The sequence below is a fragment of the Cloeon dipterum genome, chromosome 4 (assembly GCF_949628265.1).
Source record: "Cloeon dipterum chromosome 4, ieCloDipt1.1, whole genome shotgun sequence".
Classification (NCBI taxonomy): domain Eukaryota; kingdom Metazoa; phylum Arthropoda; class Insecta; order Ephemeroptera; family Baetidae; genus Cloeon; species Cloeon dipterum.
In genome coordinates, this window is record NC_088789.1 from 13,758,039 (window position 1) to 13,784,209 (window position 26,171).

At 43.4% G+C, this 26,171-nt stretch overlaps 1 protein-coding gene across 1 annotated transcript in view; it reads right to left on the bottom strand.

The window, feature by feature from the left end:
- Nucleotides 1–25,681, bottom strand: part of LOC135942504 (lachesin-like) — a 115,671-nt gene extending 89,990 nt beyond the window's left edge. The window contains exon 1 of the mRNA XM_065488637.1: nt 25,470–25,681. Within this exon, the coding sequence (XP_065344709.1) occupies nt 25,470–25,527 (58 nt within the window). The 5' untranslated portion in view covers nt 25,528–25,681. The remainder of the gene's footprint in view (nt 1–25,469) is intronic.
- Between the last annotated feature and the right edge of the window lie 490 nt (nt 25,682–26,171).

Consider the following 26,171-nt stretch of genomic DNA (forward strand, 5'->3'; position numbering starts at 1 on the left):
CATCAACATCGACTCTTCTGTGAGACATTTAAATCTCACAATGAGTTAATTTTTTAATCATTTGAGATTTAAGCATGAACACAGCATTCTGTCGGCTGAACTGAACGCCGTTTACCATGATCCCGCCATTGAAATCGCGTTCATGTTGCATGCATAGCCTGAGCGGAATCGAGGGGGCATCAAATGTACAAATCGGACCATATTAGCCCAAATGATCAACCTTGATGGCCGGCCGCAGTCGAGGTAATCGGCTCTCTCGCACGTCCATACGAACAGATACACACACATAGCATGCGACTGTTGCCCAACCGACAATAATGACGATAATCTACGACCGTTTATCTGGCCATTATCGGGCCTGAATTCGCCGATCGCAGGCTGGCTGGCTGGCGAGGTGTCTGTCCGTCCGTACGTCTGTGAATAAAAAAGGTGGCGGCGATCACGCTCCAGAGGTGCCATCAAGTGGGCGTAGCACGACGTGCCGAGCCCCTAGGCACGATTATCATTGTGATGGGTCGTGAACAAGCAAGCTTCGTTCGTTTCTTGTCCAGCCGACCGATTCCTCCGGCCAGATACGTACACATTGTGTGCGCCAAGTATAGATTGGAAATTTACATGCTCCTCTCGCGTGCTCTTATCGGTCGGGCGCAGGTGCGCGCAGATTTGAGAGCGATTTGCGTCGCTTTCAGAACTTTGCGCTTGTTATGCTCGGTGGGTTTGCGGCTGGCTTGTGGACACTTTTTGCTGCCTCCAACTTGTGCTGTCCGCACCGGCGAACGTAAGCCACCTTTGACACGCATTGTATTCAAATTTGCACGGCACCCCCCAGCAAGTTGCGGGGACCATTGTCACGCTCGGAGAGTTTTGCATCCGACATTATTTGTGCCTCGGCATTTCGTCGCAGAGCAATTTAATGCGGCAGGCAGTGGCTGCTTTTCATATATTCAATTTCAGAGTGAGAAACTTGTCTGTTCATATGCCATGTTTCATTATTTATTATTATTTTCATTGGGTCATTTTCAATTATAAGCAAACAGTAGTAACAAGTTCTTGTTATCAAAATCTAATTTCAACAGTTGCTGTTTCAACTACATAAAACTTTTTTCTAGATTTAAGCGAATATAACAGTTGGGGAAAAAGAAAAAGCCACACTATTAGAGAGATTATAACTCGTGGCAGAGCCTACAAACTGGAGCGGGAGAAGCGATCCGAGAGAGCACTAAAACGCACACCGCAAGCCAAAAACACAATTTCCTTCCGAGATTGCGCTCATTTTTCGCGAGTTTTTTGCCCGCCAAAACCATTTGCCAGCTTGGAACACGAGACGCGTGAAACGTTGCTTGTTAGATGATTTTTCATTCTTCTTCACTCGCGCCTACGCGTACCTACATTATTTATACGTGGCGCAGGCAGAGTGAGAGAGTCTCAGTGGCGGGTGTTTTTCAATTATTTACAAGCACAGAAAGCGCTGCCTTTCATTCGCGTGTGAATTTGTTTGCCCGGCAGACAGATACAAAATCAGAGAGGTAGGCTGGGATTTGAAAGGGAGGATACGGTGCGCCATTTTGCAAATACAGCTGCAGCGGATTATGCTTACGAATGATGTTGCGCGTTTATACGCGAGCAGAAGACCACAGAGCGGATTTCAGCCGCAGGGAAACGGGATTAAAAAACCTTCAGATGTGGTTTATTAGATAGGACACGCATTATTTCGGCCTGGAAAACGGCCGAACCACGATGCTTCTTGCTACATCGAGCGTGAATTGGCCAATAAAAAATAAGAGCTGCACTTGACGGGGCGCTTTGCCGGCTGGAATGCACGTCGTTTTCCGCAAAATCTGACCTGGATTAAAGTTTGAGGGCTAGGTAAATAGTAAATGGAATTGCACCCTCCGCCAGATGCTTTGACGGGCTTTATGTGTTTACATATATGTGGACCAATGAGTGAGCGGGACAGCAACGAAACGGGGACAATGGCATTCGTTTCTTTTGCGACAGGACCTTTGTGACATAAGGCGCAACTTGAGTGCTACCGAGCACGAAAAGGTAAAACATGCAAATGGGAAATTGAATGAAATTTGTTGAGTGCTGATGGGCGAGCTGAGTTTCATATTTTGCTTATGCCTTATCTCGAAAACAACTCCATTAAAAATCTCACTGAAAATACGTATTGCGATCATACCCAACCAACTGGAAAAAATCTCCTTTCATAGAGACTAGAAGCTGTTGTCTTTACCTGCAAACAGAACAAAAGCAAGGGTTAGATCAATATTGTCATGAATAGAAACTACATAATTTCGCAGACATGTGGAAAGGAATAGCACAAAGAAAAGCCATTTTCTCCGTGAAATTATTTCGCATAATGTGTTCTGCCGGAGTGAAAAAATTGGCGAGTAACGAGATGTTTTCTTATATTTGCACTTTCATGGCACCATTCTCGTCTGGGGCGGCGAATAGGAGCCGGGAAAATAAACTCGGTGGAACAGGGGCGCATATTCGCGGAATGGACCGGCAGAGCAAGACCTTTTATGATAATAAGGTCAGGATTTATGACGTCTGCCGTGCACTTGTGTGTATTGTACTTGATGTGCCAGCCAGCCAGCCAGAGAGCGAATAAATGTGCACAAAAGCATATGCTCGCGGCGCACAAAGGAAACACACACACACACACACACACACACACACACACACACACACACACACACACACACACACACACACACACACACACACACACATACAAGCAGTCGATACATGTCCCTTTAAAAAGCTGCGCGCAAATCCTCGGGGGCAGTGACGAACGCACCCGCGTAATGGTCTGAGCTCTTTATTTGACTCACATAAATTGTGAATTGACGGAAGTTTGCGACACAACAAAAAGCAGAGACGGGCCAAAATAATGCGAGAGTCGCCGGTTGTTGGACATAAAATTACAAGGATACGCGTTTTTACAAGAGCAGCAGTCCGGGCTGGGGCGTGTCGGACGCGTCGAAGATGCACTCATTGTGCGTGAACAGATTGTATTGTGCATGGCCAGTGAATGGACCCAGCAGCAGCAGCTTTATTTAATATATATCAGGGCAGAAAGCATCCGTTTGAGTGGCTCCGCGCGCTCTCGGCAGCCCGCAACAACTTCGCCGCACATCGCGTTTGATAGCAGGGTGCGAGAACAAGCCGAAAGCAAGAGTGATCGAATCGCCACTGCTTTTCCAACTTTCACTTCGCAGTGGACGCAGAGAGGAAAAGTTTTAAGTGGAAGCCAAACTGGCGAGTAAGAGAAAAAAATCACACCTCCACGCCGTCTATACCCTTGTGACAATTTATATCAGTTGATTGAAGTGCGATTGCAGTCTAAATTAAAATCGATACATTGTGTTAAGTCATCTAAGTTTAGAAAGTCGCAAATTGTATATAATTTTTCATTTATTTGCTTATCACTTAATCTTTAGAGGAAAGAAAAAGTCGTTAATGTTTCTTTCTCTCAACGTCCACATTATATAAACGTCAAGTGAAGTCACTTTCAAATGTTTAAGATGTGGGCATGAAGTCGAAAGTCAAACTCTTCGATTTCCCACGAGTCTTTTCTTCAAAAGCCGAGGCACTGCTTCTCATCCCAATCTCGAAAATTGCGCGGAACCACACTAACCCAACAAGGCCGGCCCCACATCCACACGCGTTTTCTTTGCATTCAATGTCGGCGAGCACAACGGTCTTTTTTGCACGTCGCTTTCGGCCTGCCAAAGACGACGGAGATTCAGCTCGTGATAGAGGCTTTGCGCGATCTATATAGAAAAATTATTTGCACGAGGGCAGCGAGCAAGAGCGGCGAGTACACAATGCAGCACGACCGTGTAAGTGGATGGATGGCCAGGCTTTCAAGATTATTGCGCGACGATGCAATCATGACTCACGATCAGCCTTTATTTATTCCAATCCCATCACTTCCAAGCCAAATTTATTGACCGGCGGCAGCAGTGGAAAAAATATAATCTAGAGCCGCATCTCTCTCTCTCTCTCTCTCTCTCTCTCTCTCTCTCTCTCTCTCTCTCTCTCTCTTTCTCTTTCTCTCTCCTGCTATAGCGGTGCCGAATTTTATTATTATTCGCTATGCCGCTGCAGAACGGAGAGCGGGGGTGAAACTAATTCTTAACCAAATATCTATTATCCATGGATGAATTAGCAATCCTCTCCCGAAATCTATCTCTTGCACGGGGCATTGAGCTTCACTCTGAAAAGGATTGCGGATATGAGAGAAAAGCATCATGCTCTGCTGCAAGAGATGAGTCTCAAATCCTCCCTCTGGGTACAATGGGCGGGTATAGGTTTTTATACTTTTTATCAGCGAACGGTGGATTTTCATCGGTGCTAAATCTAATTTTTGGATGTTGGCCACTGGTTCATGTTTTTTTTGCGGTGCGAATGTTTTGAAACCTTGTTTATTTTTCACAGCAAAAACTGTGAAAGAATTTTACTATTTTTTTAGAATAGGAATAAGCCTTGTAGCGATGGACGAAATAGTTTGGTAATTTATTCAAATTCTGGACTGAACCGTTCAATTTACATTTCATGGACACATGGAATACATCTCTCTTTCGATTCATAAATATTCCCTTCAATTGAGAAAGGTATATCATTTGAATCAAAACTAGGTGATCATTTCAATACCGAAAAAGAATATCAATCGCCGCCACGCGGCTTTGATCTAATCATAACTCATTCCGGGTCAAAAACACACAGAATAAAGAACGAGGCATAAAGCCCCGTGTAGGGGTAGCTCCATAAAGGGTAATTTTATTGAATTAAATGCCCTCCCAGATTTTGATATCTATCTTTAAACACAAACTTTCGAGAACCCTTGTCGCATAATAAGCGAAAAGCACGTCTGAAAAAAACTCTCCCCGCTGGTTCGAGCAGCAACAAAATCAAACTTCCGCCACCACGCCCCCCTAAAAATTAAAATTGAGCGGCGGGTGAACGCAGGCAGAAAATTATCGACAGTGCTCATCAGCGAAATGTGTGGGCTGGATGCGGAAGATAAGTAGCAGTGCACGCGCCCACCCGCCGGCCATTAAAATGCGCTGCGTCGCTTTATCGGTGGAAAAATGTGCTAATAATTTATGCGTGCCGCGGTCGCGACTGGCTGGCCGCCGGTGCATGAAAAATGCATGTGCGGGAGAGAAATCATTAGCGGGCCGACGCGACATTTTTCGTGGTTATATTCATTCCGTGTTTACCTGTCATAAATCTACGGCGCCACTCGGGTACAAAGGAACTGTCAAAGAAAACGCCGAGCTCGGGGCCACCCTGCGCGTGGATATCAAAATAATGTAATGATGATGTGATTGTCGCGCCCTCCAAATGTACACACAGGCCACCGTGCATACGATGAAAAATTCACGAGGATAAAGCGAATAAATCAAGGAATTTATCGAGTAGACCTCTTTGAAAAATTTGACATCGGCACGGAAATCCAATCAGCCGCAGCCCAGGGTGAAAAGTAAATTGGATTTTGACACAATTCATCAGCGCTTGTTGCTTTCCACGGCTTTCGGCTAATTGGATTTCTACGAATCGGACATCGTCCGATCTGAGCCGCAAGTTTTGATATTAATCTCCGATATTGAAATAGAGTGAGAGAACAACGGACCGTTCTGTTCGGCTCGAGGAAGGGCAACCTGAATATCATCCGAGGTGCGTCCGTCGTTAGAGATTTTACTTATTAAAGGTTTCCGATAGAGGGATAGAAGAGTGAAGCACCCGCACTGTGGAAGCGGAACCCATAGCACCTCCGCAGTCTACATATATATACGAGTTTAAATTGCGTGCGTGCGCGGCGATGTGCTGCCCTCAAGTTATTCCAGACATCCGAACGTATAATCATACCCTCTCTAAGCTTTTTCAATTACCAGAGGATGCTACGTGTATGCGTTGTAGCCAAACACGCCTAGATAATTTCCCGACCGCACCACGTCATCACTCTCGAACGCAGGCTCATCAAGCATGTGTGTGTCTCTGCTGTTATAGCTCGCAGACGGAGCGTGTCCAAATGTAAGAATTCGATTTCGGAAATAGGGGCGAAGCTCACAGCGGCGATTATTTGGCCACTTTTGTTGTGACTCACAACAGTCTGAAGTGTCTGCATTGGCGTCGAGGGAATCGCAGGAAGTTTGCGTTGGGAAATTAATCTCCTCCCTTCATCCCTCTCACGTGATGATTGCAATGAATAAATTTCTATATGTGTTCATTCCATGATTCGCTTTTCTGAAAACAAACTTCTCAGATGGTTGCAGAGTGTATCAGAACTGGTTATCACCGTTTATTTTAACTCGTATGATTTCTGGCGTGACTTTGAAATTCCGTTCCCAAAATAAATCGTGGTATTCTTAAGCCGATGGTGGTTCCCAGATCAACTTTCATTCAGAAAGAAGACTGGTGGAATTATTAAAAAGCGGTGCCACGCCAGCAGGGGAAGTTTGCGTGCGGACAAATAGAGCCAATTCCACATTTGCAAAGAATTCGTACATAGCGCGAGCTGCTGGGGTGTTCCGAGAGTTTTTCCCAGAGCAAAAACTTTTGTCTGACAGCATTTTTAGTTTCCGACTTTTCCGGCTGTGCACGCCTGTTGGGACTTCGTCTTGCTCTCTCAGCGCACTGAGAGCCCATCCCGGTTGGCTGCTCCGCTTTAAACTTGCTCAACCAGGCCAGACCGCCAGCTGAGGGAAATCGGGGTAAATTTCAATTCGGCCGGCTAATTTGCGGCGTGATGAATGGGCTGTGGCCTGATTATACGACGCAACTTTATTCCCAAGTTCTGACTGCAAAATTTATGCGAATAAACAGCATAATTAAGTAGAGGAGCCGCAACCACCAGGGAGGCGTTTCCCGGGAACTACACAATGAAGATTTACGCTCGTGTCTATCAAAAAAGCGTACAGAGCGTATATACGCTGCTCTCTCTCTCTCTCTCTCTCTCTCTCTCTCTCTCTCTCTCTCTCTCTCTCTCTCTCTCTCTCTCTCTCTCTCTCTCTCTCTCTCTCTCTCTCTCTCTCTCTCTCTCTCTCTCTCTCTCTCTCTCTCTCTCTCTCTCTCTCTCTCTTACACACACACTCTCTCACATACACTCTCGTTTAGTATTAAAACCAGAGCCTAATTAAACGCATTTCTTGGTGGCAGTGGAACGCTGCTGCTGCTAACAAGCCCTTTTAACCCCGAGTCGCGCCAACAACCCTTCACCTGTACGCTTGGCTCGCCAGGATTTTTCAGCAGCTTCTCGCTCTGCTGGGATTAATTGCGAGTTAACCCTTAATTGTTTTGGGAGCGCCCGTTACGGGAGCCTATTCGCTCCGTCACCTATTACGTGTCCTAAATTTCTGCATGCCTTTCTGGCGCTCAGCGTGTTTTAGCTGGAAATTAAGCGTGTGATTTAATATGCGCCCTGTTACAAAGGCTGCGTGTGGATGAGGGCGTTTTCCACCTGGCCGCTTTTTAATTTTTAATATTACGCGCTCGAAAAAAGGTAAATCGATGGATGGTCCAGCCAGCAGCAGGAAAACTCTTTGAAGCTACAAGGTTTGTGGTTGAACGATAATTTATTTTATACGTTCGAATTTGGCGCAATGCCCAAATTAATCCCCAGTGGCACTTCTACTTTTTTTGCGGTATATGTGTGCCTGAAAAACCGCTGTACCGAAATTTTCCAATGATTAGGCGCGGGTGGTTGGAAATTTCCCTTTTGAATTTTTTGGTTATTTGGTTCTAATCAAGTGAAACCAGCCGGTAATCAACAAGCCGGTAATCAACACAGCTTTTCTCCGCTTTTTGCGCTCGTAATGAACGCATGATCGCCGCGTAAATTAGGCATGACAGCAGGTACACAGCAGGGACATAGAAAAGACCGTCATCGTGAATGGCACTTCGACTTTACAGCCCACATCTATGGTGTGTGGTCAAATATAGAAAAGCCACTGCACCAGAACCGCTGACAGAGAAGAGAAAAACGCCGACCTTTTTAGATATTTCTTTTCCTCTTTTTTCTCACACTTTGTGAGGATACCCTTTCGCATGGTAAATAGGAAACCCGTCGGTGTTTATTTTCCTGTCTCATCGCAATGAGTATTTCACACTTGTTAATAAAACCTACACCCCACGAGAGAGAAAAAAACGTTAAAACACACGCCGGGCCATCAAAATGTGTGCAATAAAACAACTCGGGCCATTTTTTGTGAGTGGATATAAACACAACAGGCTGGAATCATCGTTTTACGTGGTGCACAAGAGGCGTGAAATGCAGTCCACGGCGCGTTTTTATTCCTCCACCGCACACACACACACACACACTTTTTATGCCACCGCTCACTTCTGACCGCGTTGACTGAATGGTGCTAACTAATTCAGCTATGCATCGCCGCAGGCCTTATTTAATGCTCCAGCGCTGAGTGTACGTCCGCACGCTGTTTAGGCTAATTTCCTCCTTTTGCTCTCTGGCAGCTTCGAATAAAAAAGTCAAGAGGCTGAGTTCGTGGCGCGGGGTCAAATCTCATTAACCCCATTCGCGGCACATTGTAAAATTTCGTGGATGCGCCAAAGGTGCGAATTAGAGATGAATTTAGGAAGGAATGCCTGCATTTATGTGTCGGCGTTAATTAGGAGAAATCAAAAATCGGCGCGGCAAATCATAGTTTTCACTGCCTTTTAGATGTGTGGTTGCGATTGTTTCTGCGCATCATAGGTTCATTTTTTGGTTTTCTCAATTTATATTTCAACAAGACTTTTAAATTATATTTTACCTTTTTCATTAATATGATCTTTAAGATCAAACAGCTAAATGAATCCAGCTAAATATATGTACTGAAATAAACATTAATAGTTATGTGAGAAATTCGAATGTATCAATATCTCTGTTTCGCAATATTTTTTCATTATTATTTCCAATTGAGGAAAAATTAGAATGATAATATCGATAATATAAATTGACTCTATTACATGCAATGAATATCTAGGACGTTGAAGAGTTTTCTTTGTGTCTTCAATATTTTCTCCCGCAGTGTGAAAAACTATATGCATAATATAACACATGGAAAGGCCATTATAGATCAAATAAAATAGAGACCAAAACCTAATAACATTTATCGGCACACACTACTCACGAGAGACAATCATAGAAATTCATGTCGTGACCAAGTCACATTTGATTTCGGCGCGCCTTGTGTGTGATCAATTACCATCGGGTACAAAATGCGTCGCGCAGCACAGAAGTTACCTCAAAAAGACGTTAGTGGTCAGTATAGCCAGCCGAAAAACGGGAAAATATCTATAAAACATGAACAACAAGCCGGCCAATTATCTAGTTAATAACCGTAATAAAGGCGAACCATATGCCGTGTAGAACAGCGGTGCCACCGCGTGTAATTGTATTATTACATACTGAAGCCGGCCGCACCAAAGGGCACATTATACATTTTTGTAATTCCCTTGACTCTATCGAACACATCTAGTGGAGAGGAAATTGAGAACAAGCAGGAGCAGCTGGGCGTGCATTTAGAAAAACAATAAGCTGAAGCTGCTTCATGTAATATTTATTTAATTGACAAGCTCACGTGAATTTCATTAATCGCTCCCCTAAAGTGGACAATTACCCTTTCATATTACGCATTGTCTGCTCGCATACTCTAATTCAAGATCTGGCGGTTGCCGCGAGTTATTGCCATTTTGTGCGTTATTGGCCGCGAGACTGCAATTATAATCAAGTTTAGCCAGCATTAAAAAACGCATTACCAAGCGGCGGAGGTATAATGGGCCGGCCCATCAATTTGCCGCCGCCACGCACTTCCCCGAGTCCTGGCTACTCGCTTCTCATTTGTGACTATATATATACGGGCTGAACGAGGCCCCAATTACTGCGCTCGGCGGTGAATATTTCTTTATTATTCGCAGGCCGCAAATTGCGCACCCAAATGGCAGACTGGAATTTTAAGTGGACTGGCCATAAGCAAACACGGATTTTACAACTAATTTCAGCTCGAAACAATGGCTGTACACGTGCATGTGTTCTGTTTTCCGGATGGACTCCAACTAGGAGCGTAAGAGGATTTTCTTGTTGTCACGCACTTAATGACGCAGGACGCGTTTATTATTAGGTTTGCTGATTTAGCCCTGCAAAATGCGTGCTGCCTTTTTCAAAGTTCGCGTAAAAAGAAAGTTCGCGCCTGCAAATTGCCTCTCCGAGCTGGTTAACTTTTTAATAGAGTCTGCGAGGCTTCTCTCTGCGCACATTTCATCTTTTTTCCAACGCGTGCAATATGCTTCTTCGCGAAGGCGGCGATTTATTTCAATTCCACCCTAATTTTCGGAGTGGATCTCCCGACGAGAAGTGATAAAAGCAGCAACGCCCACACTTCGGGTGTTCATAATTCTCCTTTCGCTTGAGATTTGTAGGTCCTACTTCCGCTTTTCTATCTCTCTCTAGCTCTGCTCGTCAATTTGACCCCTCCGAGCGTCACCCACTGCAATCTCACCGGATCTCGCGAGGAGATTTTTGTCTCTGCTGCACATCCTCCGCGTATTTCCAACCCCTCGGAAGTAACAACATGTGACGTGTAATCTCCGCGTCGACTGCGTGCTCTTCTGCTTTCCTGAATCCATGCAGCGCACTAGCGTGTACAAATAAGAAAGACCCGGATTTTTGTTCTTTCGGAATTAGTAGCTATCATTAATATCGTCTGAAGTACTGAACTATTATGCTTAATTCATATATATCATAATTGCAAGAAGATGTTTGATTTTTTTCAAATGTTGGGGTTTATAAAAATAGGGTAGTATTTTTTATCAGGAATGACTCTATGTTAGATCCAATATGATTGTAAAGTTTTAATAAAGGAGATGATTCTCTTTTTCTTGTAATCATTTTTCACCGATTGAGTGATAAATTCTAACATGATATTTACGCGAGTTGTACATATAACACATGAAAATTAGAGTAAAAAATACTAATTATAATAAGGTTACAATATATAATATGTATTATAGCTTTTAAAGGAAAATCGTAAATTTAAATTTGTGTCTTCATCAACGCCAGAGGTATTTGTCAGAGGGTAATCCCGCAATATCTAATTTTATCTCAAACCTGTGCACTTGTAGAATAGAACTCGTCACGTATGGTCGTAAACACGCGCGCAAGCTTTGCTCTCGATAATTGAATTTCCAGTGTAATATTTTTATCGAGCGACCGCTAGCTTTTGGCGTTGCTGCCGTGTTGGGCAAATTAAATTTGAGCCGAGGAGCAAGAGTGACTCGCTGGCTCTTCAGAGATTGTGTCTGCTTTGCTCTCTCTCTCTCTCTCTCTCTGAGTGCGGCCAACTTTTGCAGATTTGCCGCCTCCGCGTGCATATGAAAATTATTTAGCCGTCGTGGAGCAGGAAACTTTTCGTCGTCGTGTTAACTCTGCCTTCTGGCTTATTTTTTCCCGCTTTCTCTGCGGAAAAACATACATACGCTAGAACAGCAGTGGCAAAGTGTGCGATATTCTCATGGCAGAGGGAATAACATTAGCATAAGATAAAAAGCGGCTGGAGGAAAAGGAAGCAGCCGTCGAGTGAAAAAATCAACTTGCTTGCTCGGCGTGAAAAGTCTTCAACGAGCTAGCGCCACGGTTCTCTATTTCTGGGCACTTTTGCCTTCGCGACTTAAAAAATATACAGCCATATATAATATAGGCTCTCTCCTCGTCTTCCACTCGCACAAAAGGAGACAAATAATGTGGATGTGTGCACAGGTTGGTGATAAAATATTCATCACTTCCTGGAAATGTTTTCGACCTTTCTGAATTGTATTGAATTTAACTTTCCGAATGCGAGAGCAGACATTTCTAAAAGTACATAAAGGCAGCTCCTCGGAATTTTCCTTAAGAAGCAGTGTGCGTTATTCATAAATAAAAGCTTAATTTTACAGACATTCAGTTCCAAAAGAAGAACTCAATGTGAAAAAATTAAACTTCTTTTCAGCCTTCTCTTTTCGAAAATAAACAAGAAATATTATTTTTAAATAACATATAATTCTTGAAATTTTTAAAACGAGCATATTTATTCAGAGAACTCATCACTCTTGCCTTGTCCTTTGTTTGAAATTCATGTGTATATATTGTTGCTAATCTGATTATCATTAATACAACAATGACAAGTTCCACAAAGATGACATGCGTGTGTATGTGTGTGCCAACTTTCAATTGCGGCAGGCTTTTGGCCTTGAAATCGTCCCACTGTTGCTGCTCTAATTGCGATTCAACAGTCTTGGCGCATAGAGCAATAAAGCTCCGGCGAAATTTTTATCGATCAGATCCATTCGTGGATAAGTTGGGATGCGAAAAGTCGTGCCCCACGTCCGCAAAGAACAAAAAGCATCAAGGTGGAATTTACATCACACTGGCGTGCCCCAGCGTTTATTTTTCCCTGAATTAATTCTCACGGAGTAAACCACAGGCGAGGCTATCGCACATAATCCCTATGCCGGCGTTAATTCCCTGCGCCGAGCACATGCATTATATTAAAACTCAGCCCGTGTATCTGCAGGAGGACTTGGGGGCATTAAACGTGTGCTATTGCACCGTGCACTGCACCAGCAAACAGCCTGCAAACTTCGTTAGTCAGCCTCAGTCTGCTTTCTGTGTGTGTGCGAGAGAGAATATTACGAAGTGTGTACTGCTGGCGAGAGAAAAAGTGCTTTAAATTCTCGCTAATCCCCTTTTTGCCGTGGATGGTATTATTACTGGTATATAAGACCTATATATTATACTCGTCCTCGTCACGAAGGTATCAAAAGCAGCGCCGCGCGGCCCTTTCTGCTGCTTTTGTGATAAAATGTTTTACATATACAAAATCAGAACTGTATCGATTCGTCCACTGTGTTTGGCCTTTGTTTTCCGACGGGGACTTGAGAATAAACGATGCGTACGCAAAACAATGCGAGCACTCGATACACAATATAAAAAAGACACTAAAAATTTCGGATGAAAGGATTTTGGAGCTCTCTTCGCTGGGCCGAAATAAAGCACACAATGCAGCGTGCAATATAATCCTTGATATTGAAAAGGATTTATTTAGAGAAACGCTCCCTCCCTCTCCGCCCCCGGGGTCCATCCCCTCACCACGCACGCTGATAAACTATATGTTGTTATTATTCCTCCCGCACGTGGGGAGTGAGGCGCAGACGTATGAAATCATTCTGACGAATCAATTGCCGCATTTGCCCTGTCCGTTCTTTTTATAATGCAAATGCGTATCGTGCGATAATATATTACAGTATGTGTGTATGTGTGTTAATCAATACTCAACACCAAGTGTATTGGCTGCCGTGTGTTAATAATGCAGCACGCTCTGCTGGAAATGATCCGAATATCCCGGACCAATCGGGCGTGGAAATTGCTAAATGAATACATCGCCCGAAACATATTTCGCCAACACCCCTCAAACGCAACAATAATATCCTTTTTAATGAGGGGACATGTGTTCCTCGCGGCAAGATATTCCCAACGTGTATTTCAGTTAATAATTGAAGCGAAAAGCGTGATTAAAAGAGTGTCATTAATATTAAAAAAAGCGCGTAATACCATTGGGAGTATATTTTTTCCGTGTGAGTACGTCTGCGGCTCATACAAAGGTTTCGTTTCAATAGCACTGATGTGTGTGGCTTGACTGATTTACTTTTATCTGAAATAAGGACGAAAAAACTGTGACGAAGTGCGACTTATTAATATTGCACTGGAAATGCATCGCATAAAGCAGGATTTATGACGGAATGAAAGAATCTGATATATAAAAAGCGCCGATATTTTTCATCTCTGGCGACCATTACTTCACATTTTTATCTGCTCGACGAGCATATTCACATAAAAAGAAATAAAGGAGGGGGTTGTGAGTGTGTGTATGTGTATGTGTCTTGCATTTCACATGGCGTGCCATTTTTCCTGCTCTCCAACAGAAAAGCCTTTTAGTGACCTGGAAGAACGCGGCCAGAGACGTGAATGCGCCAGTAATTCCAAATGAAAATCATATCTTCTCGCGTACACAATATTGACTGCGAAAGCCTCCAGTGTACCAAACGCAAAAAGTGAATATAAAATATCACAACAGATCTCTATGTTGATGAAGAAAAATCTGTGCAGTGCGCGCACACTGCCAGCCGTTATAATATCGACGAGAGAAGAGCAGGAGGCATTTATTTGAAATGCAAAACGATGTTTGCCAAAGCAGCAAGCAGCATCCGCGAGTAAATAATAAAAATGTAGTGCCGGTATCACAAGAAAGCATCTGCTTTCTTTTCTCTCTCCGGGCAGAAAGAAAAAAAGAGCGGCACGGGGCAATGTAAATGTTGGCGAAATATCTATCTCTCGCTCGGCGTGCTCAATGATAATGTTGTGCTGTGTGTAGCATTTTTTCCGACTATTGCATTCTGGCGTATCTGCACTGCCTGCTCCAATATTCTTGCTTCTGGCGCCGGCCCAACAGCCAAATAAGGTACTATAGCCTATATATGAAGTTCTCTCTCATCCCTCTTTATCGAGAAGCAGCCAAACTGCCGCTGGAAACGCTGCGCCCCAAATTTATGAAGACTCGTCCCTCCTCGAGAACGCGACTCGGCATGTTTTTTCATTCAATTTGAGCCGCCGTCTTATGCTCAGTGTCTTTCCTTTTTATTATTATTAATTTGGAGCAGCTTTTGGGCAGCGTGCGTGATCGATGGAACTGCCCGACTGCGCGCATTTCAATAAATAATAACTTATCGTTCCGCGCGTCAGGCAGCCCTCGCAAAGTAGTAATGAACTTATTTTTTGCGGTCATTTCTCGAGTGTGTTTGTGACCCGTTTCGATTTTCCCCGCACTGGAATGTGTGTCGCCCGCTTTTTTGCCCACAGCTGTCGACTGGAAATAATTTATCAGCCATTAGGGGGTTGCCATTTGCTGCACTTTGACTGTATTTTCGGGCCAATTTTGAACGTTTTTCCTCTGCCGCGCTTCAGTGAAGAAAACGTTTTTCTGTTCAAAGTGCATAGCATAGTGAAAGCAGCGGGTTGCTGTTATTTCCACTGGGCGCGCTAATTTATTAATTTCCTTAAAGGGCGCGGAATGCCTTTGAAGTCGAATGCGCAGTGTTGACAAAAACTGAGAGTGAAACGCGCGTAGTTGTAAAGTTGAGAAGAACTCGGGGTTTCTTTCATTGGGCTGAATTTGGTCAAAATTGAATTATTTATCATTATGAGTCAATCAAGCGTTTCCAGCAAATTATTAATAAAGGCGAAATTTTAGGCAGCAAAAAATTGAGATTTCATTTAGGTGGTAAAAATAGAGTGAACCTTTTTGGCCATTTTGAACAATATTATTTTATTTCAGGACACAACCAAGATCTCACTTGTTAAAGCATAAAAAACTTTTACTTTGACGAGACTTTTCCTTTGAGAGAAAATTTCAAAGTTCAAACTTACATTAAATGTCACTTTCAGCGTCTTCATTAACAATTAATTAAACGAAAGCAATAAATCGAGCGTTTCTAGGAAATACAAAAATTGTGCAAAGTATCATAAGAAGCCCCATAGAAATCAAAACTTTATTTCCTTGTTTGCAACACAATTTTACCTTTCATGGATAGTTCTTCGGTGCTCAGAAATGGCATCTGTGGCAGCAAGCCATCTAGCTATTCGCGTTTTTCACGTTTTCACAAGGCTTTGCAGGAGGAATGACAAAAAGTGCTCTAATTAAAAAGAGAGTGTAATTCAATTAAGGAGTGACGTGTGTTAACGAACGTTGCGCTCTTTTATTATCCAGCATGGAGGCGAACACGACGCTCTCGTATTTCCCAGGCCAGTTGGCCTAGCTCAGGCTCCGAGAAGAAACGAGGGAGGGAAACAAGAGCATCATCCACCCAACTAAGAGTTATAATGTATGCTCCGCGAGGCCAAAAGTTATAAATCGCGCGCGCGGCCAGCTAGCTACAGTGGTCCGGCCGGCTAGCTTGCAGCCACGGGACGAGTTGATGTGAATTTACTATACGACAGAGCCTACTTCTCCGCTTCTAATCTTTCTAGTGAAACACACTACAATGCAGCATGGCAATAAACATTGCAAAAGTAGCTGCCGTTTGCGGAGGAAATTGCAGCTTTTGTTTCTAGTCGCCGGACCAGCTGGACCTGAAGCTGCAAAGAAACTGTTGGACCGTTTACAGTCGGGAATTTCTCAGCAATCGTTTTTGTGCGTGTCTTGCTGCTGCCCTTCCATGCGCGCGTGTACGACGACAACCAACGACAAAGGATATATACACACTCGCCGGCCAAACCACCCCTTTAAGTCTACAGGAATATTGTTTGTCGTCTGCTACGCTGCCGCAAAAAGTTCCGAAGCCACACGCTCTTATTATTATTTCGTGTCCTCGGCTCACGGTTTGCAATTTGTGCGAAATGTTTAGTTCTCTTGTGTGCAGTTGGCTGCCACAAACTTTCCAACTATACCTATGCAACGCCTTGTCCTAATGGATAATTTGCCCTGCTCTAGCTTGCAAATTGGCTGTTGTATATGTATAGCAGAAAGCAAAGCTAGATTTGGCCTGGGTTTATTAAATTCTGTGAATATCGTTGCAAGAATTGAATTAAAATGTATATCATCAACTATTATGTTAAATGCATACAATCTTCACGTACGATCACAGACAAACTCGAGAGTTTCAGACTCATTCTATGTTACAATTGACAAACATTTCGCATGAGCTGGGCAAAGTTTGATAATTCCATTGATTCCTTTGTCTCCAAATTTTGCCCCGCGGCTCAAATACAGTTAGGGCTTCTTTGATGCGATTATTAACCCAGCGTCTCGAAACTTGTTCGCAATCTGCTGGGAAATTAACAAAAGTCGTGCATTGGAAATCAGCTCCAAGTTCTCTCCGTGTGCAATGTCTGCTTAAGTGCGGGAAATTATTATTTCAGCAGAGGGAAAGTTAGAACTGCTTTCACCCCATCCTATGGCAGCAAACGCAGGCTAATTAATGCCGAAAACAATACGCACGCCGGCATTGAAACTCTGCGGCCAAGACCAATTAGGTGGTTTTATTTGCCCAAGAAGCGCTATCGACGCGGTGGCGTCATTAGGTGGCGGCCGATGTGATGACAGCCCGCACCGGCCGGGCGGATTTCAAATATTTGCCCGTGCGGCGGAGCGCAGCATGCATTAGCCGCAGAGATTACACGGGCGGCCACAACTTGGGGGTGCACCTTTCGCCGGCTAATCTGGTCATTGAAACTCTCTACCGCTCCGTGCGGGACTTAATTAGCAAGTTTGACCGTTGTATTAAAGATGAGAGCCAGCCTGCCGGGGTCAGTCTGGGCTTTGGAGCGCAACTGGCTTCCTTCCACCTTGAGCAACTTTTGCGCGCGAGGTGCTGCTGCTGCTGCTGCCGGTGTTTGCGAACCTGCACCCTTAGATTCACGGTTCGGGGTGTAATGAGGGCGTTATCATAATATTCGGGACCATTAAGAGAGATAGCGAGCGAGCGAGCACCCGGTACGGAATATTCATGCGGTGTTCACAAAAGAATGAAGCCATTCTGTTTCACGGAAGTTTGCTTTTGGGTCAAATTTACAGCTTGTATATGCAAATGGTGGCGAAGAAAAATATTTGCGAGATGCTACTGCAACAGCTTTGCCATTAAAACTTGGTGCACAGAAACAAGTCGGTGAAACTTTAGGTCTTCTAGTTAGCATATAAAGAGGTGCCTTTGGCTGCAAAATTTGGACTATCAATAAGAAAAGATCAAATAGATTTTTTCTAATTATGAGAGAATAAATATTGGAGCAATTACAATACTTCGGTTTTTGTCCCAACTGTGTGGCGGCTCTTTTGTAAAAAGTTCTTCTGCATTTTTTTTATATTTACAGGGATTTGCCACCTGTAACTCCTCACTCGCTAAGCGCGCATACTCAAAATGCTAACAGACAAAGACGTGTTTGAGATTGGCTACAAACCAGCCCGTTGGCTCGCATTGTTAAGGCACTCTCAGGAGTGTCAAAGCAATGTGAGGTATTTGAGCAGTTCGGAGATCTAATACTGGCTACCCAATGTCAGAGATGGCAAAAAGTGGTTAGTTTAGTGACTCGAATTGCTCAAATTGCTCGACGGGCTGGGAGGCGCACCGGCGCCGACTCGCTACTTGCTGGTTTGCACCTTTCCAGCATGCGTGATTTGGCTTCACGGGACAAATGTCTAGCGTTTCAATGCAGTCCTCGGTGCAGAGGCAAGTGGCCCTTCAGTGGGCTGGGTCCCTGTGCGGCCTGGTGCGCCCATGTTATCCGTTCGCGGTGTTATTGGGACCCGGGTTTCAGCATTCGTGCTAGTGCAGTGCGCGCCCTTCCCGGTCCTCGGACGGACAAGGATAAAAAGAGCAAAAAAAAAAAAAAAAAAAAAAACAAAATCACGCATCCATGTGTGTTTCAATCGCTTGCAGGTTTTGATTTATTGCAAAGGTTGCTTTTTTATTGTTAGTTGGTGAGAGGTAATATGCTCTCAGTATGGAGTTCTGGTGCTGGTGAAACACGGACAATGTGCTCGGTTTTATGGTAATATGAGAATGCCGTATAGCTTCTGAACTAACCCAATTTGGTCACATATGCGTCACCTATAAATTTCAGCCCTTTTTCATATCTTTTGCTCGCAAATGAGCTGCGCTGGATTATAAATATCACCTGGAATCACCATGCCCGCTCTAGGCTGTCGGGCACACACGAGCACTTTCCAACTTCTTCCTGCTTAAATAGTTTCATTTTGTGCATGAGCGCCGACCGTGTGTGAGCCAGTAACCCGTTCGGCACAGCACACGCATATAATAAATTCCTGGGCTGCGCGCGGCGTGCTTTATCAAATGCATTACGTCTCTCTATATCAGGAAGCACACATGCGAGGGTGCCAGCAAAACCCGTGTGTTATGATTTAATTTCCCAACTTGCGTCGTCCGAAAATATAGGCCCGTCACTTTTTATTCAAATGCTTCGCAAACTGCTGCTTTTATCAAAAAAACGACCGTCAAGCCTCCCAGCACTCTTTTTTTATTTATACACAAACAGCCGGTGCTTATTTATTTCCATTAAAACCCTCTGGAAAGTAAATGTTTGGCTTTATTTGCCTCTCTGACTGTGAGTGGAGTAAGAAAGAGCAAGAAAAGAGTCGGCGCTGCAGAAGCAGGAGAAAAAGCAAACTTTGCCTCCGTCCAATGTTCGGTGCACTCCAGAATTCTGAGCAATCAAAAGTGTCAAAAGTTAGCCTGCGTGGAACTACAGGCGACACATTCTCCACGGGTCAGTCGCTCGCGCGGTGTAAAAATTTTTCACGTTTTCCGTCCGAAATTTTCTCTCTTGTGCCCTTCTGCCACGTACGCGGCCCGCAATAAAAGTCGCGCTCTCCGTGAATATACGAAGAAGAAAGAGAGGAAAAAGGGCCATTGAGAAAGTTGCTCTCGACTTGGCATTCAAATGCTCCATTTCCAATCAGAAAATGCACACTGGGGTCGAAATTGAGAGGCGCGGCACAAATGCAGCGCCATTCTAAAGTTACAGACAAAAGTCTCGTCTTGCTACATTAAAACTTTCGGACATTATATTGGAAGGCGATCTTTTAATATTGGCGCGCGCAGATAGGGCCATTACGTTTTACGTTACAATACTCATTCGAAGGGTTGCGACGCACAAAAGATGGGAGGAAAAAGCGCTTCCAGCGGCAGTATCAACTGACGAGAGATTCCATAACAATGGACTCTACTTGTTCCTGATGAAAGTTAATGCTCTTATAAATCGGATTTGGATGTATAATGCGATTAGAGTCTATCACTAAAATAAGAAAACGAGTTCTTCTCCGGACATGGACCGCTCGCCGTCGCACTTACACCCATTGGCAGCGAGGAAAGTATAGCAGACGAAGATTCCCTCTCGAATGCAGAGTTAATAAATTCGAAATATGTACCCAGCGCGGCGGACCGAGTCATTTCCATAAATTAGCAGCGTCGGTGCTGCCATGCGGAGCGAAAGATCCATTTCGCGAGAGAAGCTAGCATAGTGTCGCCACTTTTCAGCCGCCCTAATCCAATAACTCTCGGCGGATTTGGCTCCTTGAGTACTTTTTCACATTTGCGTGGAAATTCAGCACCTCTTTCACGACCTGCAGCATGCGGGAGAGTGCCTTCAAAATATCGTGGCCCCTTTTTTCTAAAGGAATACGAGCAGTAAAATAGAGAACGATTTTGTGTCAAAGTTCATCACCAAGGAAAATGCAAGCAATGTTTTGATGAGAAATACCGTTTTATGGAGAGGAAAAATACAGAAAGCAGTATTGAGCTAATTATGCTGGCATTTTTCTGATATGAATTGGTATATGAAAGGATAAATTAATTCATAGAAGAACTAACTGACACAATTTTTTCTGAAAAATGCATCAGCGAGAGCATTAATTAAAATTAAAAATTTAATTACTGCACTCCATTTTCCAGCGAGGCAGGATGAAACTTTCGTCGAACTGAAAGCACAGTAGTGCAGGAAAACTAATCTATGCCCTGTTGAACCCTTAATTAAAAGAGAGCCATAGGTGTAGCTGCAAATGAGAGGGTGCCAGCCTGCAAGGGCAGCATTCCGCACTGACTTGTGTAATTGAATGAGGCGCTGGTTGCAGCTGAATATAATTAAATTCAATTTGTTACTGGCAAAGCGCTGGCTGCTTTGAAAGGCGATAAAATAGTACACACCCATCGCACCGATTTTACGCGCACAGGCTTTGGCGCGCGCGTATTTTTTTTAATAAAAAGCCATAAATCTGGTATAGAGGTGACGTCGAGCAGAGGCAGCCTTCCTGCAGACGAAATTAATCTGCGGGGGTAAAACGGCGACGCGCATTTTTCTTTTGTGCCAAAGCCTGCCGAGAGGGTCGGACCAACAGCAGCATTTTTTCATTCTTCATACGTCCCCATCAGTCTCAGCTGTGCCCCGTGATAGTCAATTTGCGTTTTATTATTACAACATTATTAACCAAGGAATGCACTATGCGTTAAAAAAGGCTGCAGCCGCCGCATGCGTTTTTCTTCGTCTGATGACATTAGCGTGTACTTCACTGTTGGGGTGCTGTGAGAATTTGAATTGAATCGATGCAATCTGAAATTGAAAAAGTGAACACAGCCGCGCATTATGTGATGTTTTGATCGATGCGGGGGGAATATTTCGATTAAAGAAATTCTGCCATAATGAATTCCGCGGGTGAGTTTCTACGTCATTTTGATTGAAGAATGAGGGAACAACGCGCAGAGCAGGCCTGAAAATTTAATAAAGTGAGCAAAGAGAAATTTTGAGAAGCAAACAACGGCCACGCCCTCGCCCTTTGGAAAACAAGAGCCACAGATTTTCCTGTTCCTAATTTTAAAACTTTCATCAGTCTTCACAAAAAGTTTGCAGAAACCTCAGCAAAATTGCTTTTTGATGCCAAGCTAAATCGAAAATTGAAACGCAATCCAGTCCGGCAAATTGAAAAGATAAGCAGCCTGGCACAATAAGAATTCCATTAGGAAAGAAAATATTTATTTGCATTGCACATGCCTCATTTCCACACCCTAGTTGCCGATTTATAGTGCGTGTGTATATACGCAGTGGGAATGCATAATAAAAAAGAGGCGGCATCAACAAAAGTGATATTTAGCTTCCCTCTCGCGGTGATTTATCGAGAGCTTTGTCTGCCGGCGCGCGGCCCCTTTTCCTCGACTCCTCGCATGAACGTACACAGACACTGATGCTGCATGTCCGTAATGACACTTGCATGTGTTTGGTACTCTTATCAATCGAATCCGAGTGTAAAAAGAGAGAAATAACACTACACACGAACGAGAATGTACACCAGAGAGAATCGCAGTCATTTTTCACTCACTGCGGCGCGGGAGATAACAAAACGCAGGCGTCCTTGTGTTTTTAAGCCCCGCTTTGTGTATCTATAATATCGGCAATAATATCTTTCTGAGTGGGTAGACAGAGAAGGAATCGAATGAAGCGTCATCCCCATCAGTGTAAGGAGGCGTGAATTATATTATTGTTGTTCCCGCACCGTGCTGCTCGGATCAGTATCTCCACTTTGAATAAAAACCCTCCGATGATCATTCTCTCTGGTGAGAAGCGGACGAGTTTCTCTGTTAGAGGATGATTCAATTATTCATTTGTTGAAGGTGGTGTGGAGATGGAAGTAAATCTCTCACGTTCTCGATTTCCATATTTATCGCGCGTCGCTAGGAATGATGTCATTATGCACAGAGCCTGCGGTGATGAGTATGCGGGTTCCGATCTGCATTATTCATCTTTTGTTCGGATCAAATTACGCAATTAAACTTTTCTGGGGGATGATTCCAAACAATAAAGTGTATAGATTTATGAGTGTGTCACATTGTGTCTTCTCCACAAGCACGTGGTACACTTGATGTGACAAAAGAAATTCAATTTAACATTTCCCGTCTTGTGTCCGAAGCAAGTCTACATACAAAAGACAAAGCGGTATATTTCAACCTACTTGCCTCGATTAAATAACTCTCAATTTAACTTGACTCAACGAAAAGGACTGCATGTATTATGTATATAGAACGATGCATACACACATCCGAATTCTCCCGAGTTTTAATGGAAATCCACCTTCATACACCACACACAGACGAGCGCGTGTACGAAATGTAAGCTATACCCACCCATACCGTTCACCAAGCTTTGATACTCTATGGTATAGCTATAAATGCGCTCTGCCTGCCGGTCGACTTCTCCATTAACAATGTAAAGAGCTGGCCGACCGCGTCGAGGGCCCTTAATTGAAAATAATGAATATGGACACAAAGACAAAAGCATATTTCTCCAGCTGCCGCCTGCACTCGCAATATTAGTCGGGCTTTGTGCAAGCGCTCTGCTCGATAAATGGCACACATTCGCTGGGACTACCAATCGCGGCAGCCAAAACACAGTCCCTCAATGCAGCATTATATAAGATGCTTTTGTGCCGAGCCCAAGTTTCGACTGTTTTCTCAGCAAACATTTGTTAGTTAAATTGTAATTACAAGTCTTTTCCAAACAAACAGACGGAAGTTTGCTCTTCTCATCTGGATTTGCATAATTTTTAACTTTTTATGCAGAAATCAGGCCTCGGGCGGGGATGCAAAATTGAACAAAATTAAATAAAACTTTCCGTCCCTTTGATGAGATTTCTCACTAAAAATTTCCGCCACCACGGTAAACGAGCTTTCAAACGATGATCAGAAACGTGTGTAAAAGCCGCGAGATAAGGCATTCCAATTTCCCTCTGCCTGTAAACGTTTGAATATTCCCTTTCAAACTTACGCGCAGTTAACACGGGAGCAAAAGCACCCCGTCGTTTCATACTTCATTTTCCGTTTTAATTTCATTTTCAGACGGCGAAGTTTATTTTACCCCTATACACACACCGTTGCGCGTATCAGATATTTGAGAGTGAGAGTGAGTGCAGGCACGGTTCGAGTTCGTGGCTCAAAAGTTTGAAAATATTTATGGAAACAGTCTTTTTCATACGCACACTGCTCTCCCGCTCGTTCGTATTCTCATTCCAGTGTAATGAGAATGAATGTGATTTACATCAGTAATAAGAGAGAAAGAGAAAACTCTGCTGCTTTATCCCTCTCGCCGGATACAAAATTGCGTGAAAAGAAGGAAAAATAACGCATATTGAATCAAAGGGACACGCGCTTTTGTCGAGCGAACCAGGAGTCAAACCTGCCGCTTTAATATTGAAAGAAGTGTCCTGACTTTTAGGGGAAAGCCGACGCAATTTTGAGCGAATGCATAAATTTGGCACTGAAATTGTGCACACAATTCTGGCTGGCATTTTACTGTTCATTTCCCTATATTTCCATTTCAAAGAGGAACAGGGAGAAGGGAAACATTTAAGTCCAGGATATATACATATGTACACATTCGTTTTCTTTTGTGATATATTAAATTTTAAAATATATATTGTATCTGTGTGCAAAGAAAATTTCTCATAGGTCTGCTTTTATTAATTGACAATAAAACACGCTTCTTTTGTTTACATTTCTTTCAAAGCTTTAACATGTTCAAGAATATATGGGTCGTAGCTCAGTAAAAACAATTACTGCCACGAAATCTCCCTCTATAATGTAACTAGCAGAATAAAGACATTAGCATTAAGAGAGCATAAAATTTTCGGAAATTAATGACTGCGTAAGTTTTGGAAAAAAACAGTAGCAACAAACAAATTTTATCTCGTGGGAGAAAGCGAATTGTGTTGCTTTTTTAAGTAAAATTTAGGGTAATATCTTTCGGCGCGGCGGCGGAAGTTAGGAAATATTCGTCAAAAGGCGCGCACACAAGGCTCATTAAAAATCACTTAGATATTCCCCGTTCGTGGAAGCAAGCGGCCGCCTAATACGAAACTGCGCGTCGACGAGCAAACGCATCTGCATTGAGAATGACCCCTCAACTTTACGCGCGCTCTGTTATATTTCAATGTGTCCGGGCATAAAACAAATCCCAATTGGAGCAACCTGCGGTTAGCCTGGCAGGGCAAAAATTAATTTCGCCTGCTGGAGCCGTTTTGTGTTCATTCTGAATGGCAGTTTAAAATCCGCCCCTGGGAAAATGCGTTCATTATTTTGCTGGCGTATATTTTTTTGCCGACTGGGTCCTTTCCAGAGAGATCCGAGAACATTCCCCAATTATAACATTATTCGGCGCCAAAATTTCCGTAATTACAGGAGCAAAGGTAAAACCTCTATTTAGTCTCGTTAAAAGGGCAAAATGTGTAAGAATGAGATGTTGTGTGAAGTTGAAAATTCCAAATTACCAAAAACATATATAATAGTTAACTACTATAGTATATAATAATATATATAATAATAAGAGATAGGATAACATTTTCAATGCTCGTAAGAGCGAGTTTGACTGTGTTATCGATTGACGTTGATGCGTAAATTTAAATATTAAATCTTTAAAAAAATCAAAAATTTAATATTAAAATTAAATTTAAAAAAAGGATTTTTAGTTTGATGGAAGCCCCTCTATTTTCGACAATCCTAAACTGATTTAGAAAAATAAAAAATTTCAAAATTCAGTTTAAATATTTTTTTGTAGAAATTTATTGTTCACTGTAATTTGGTCAATATCCGACCCACTTACCATTTAAATTGATAAGTTTCTTCGACAATATATATCGTGCTTTTAATCCAACTGCCCAAAGCGGTGGGATCAATTCCATCTATTACAGAAATAAATTCAGCTCACTTTCCATTGCTATTGATTGTCGTAATAATTTTTGATAAAGACATTTTGACCCTAAAAATATTTGCTTCCATTCGAGCGTAAAGAGTCCACGATAAAGCGTGAAGAAGCCCGATTAAATTGGAAAAGCCGGTGAATACATAATGAGGTGCTAATTATTGCTGCCTACCTTGAGTGAAAATCGGACAGAGCACGAGCAGGCTCAGCACAAGTCGGCGGCCCAGCATGGCGAATTCTGTGCAGTTCCTCGGTTTTCGGCGGAGAACAAACGTGAAACACTAACGAAAAGCAAGTCCGACACTGTTTAGCGATCGCTGCTGCTTCCAAAGGCCGATCGGCGAGGTGCGTGCCTCAGAGGCGAAGGAGCGACTGCCGCTGGAGCACGCCAGCGCGGCCGAGCAGCGATAGGAACGCGCGCAGGCGACCCCTCCTGAGAGACGAACCGAACCAGCGAACTCCCTGCTGTAAAGTGCGATGGGATGCTGCATGGACCAGGTGAGCCGGTGATAAATGGCCGGAGAATTCGTGAAAGGCGATGCTGGGTATTTATAATTTGGCTGGATTAATCTTTTTTGCTCACTTTGTCTTGCTCGCCCGGCTGGAGACTTCATTTTTCTTTGCGCCCAGCTTCGCCGGCCAGCGGACAGATTTTTATTGGAATTATGGCTTAGGCGTGGATAGGAGGAGCGTGTATTTGTCCACGATGATGAATTTGCGGTATTTTTCATTGTTCGCGTAGTGTTGAGAGCCGGATTAAGAGACAATGAACGAGTATGGTGTGGCATTCAGTGTGATTGATATGGATATCTCAGCTCCATGACAATTTTACAATTCTTGCTGTTTTCATGTCTTTTTATATGATTAGAAGATT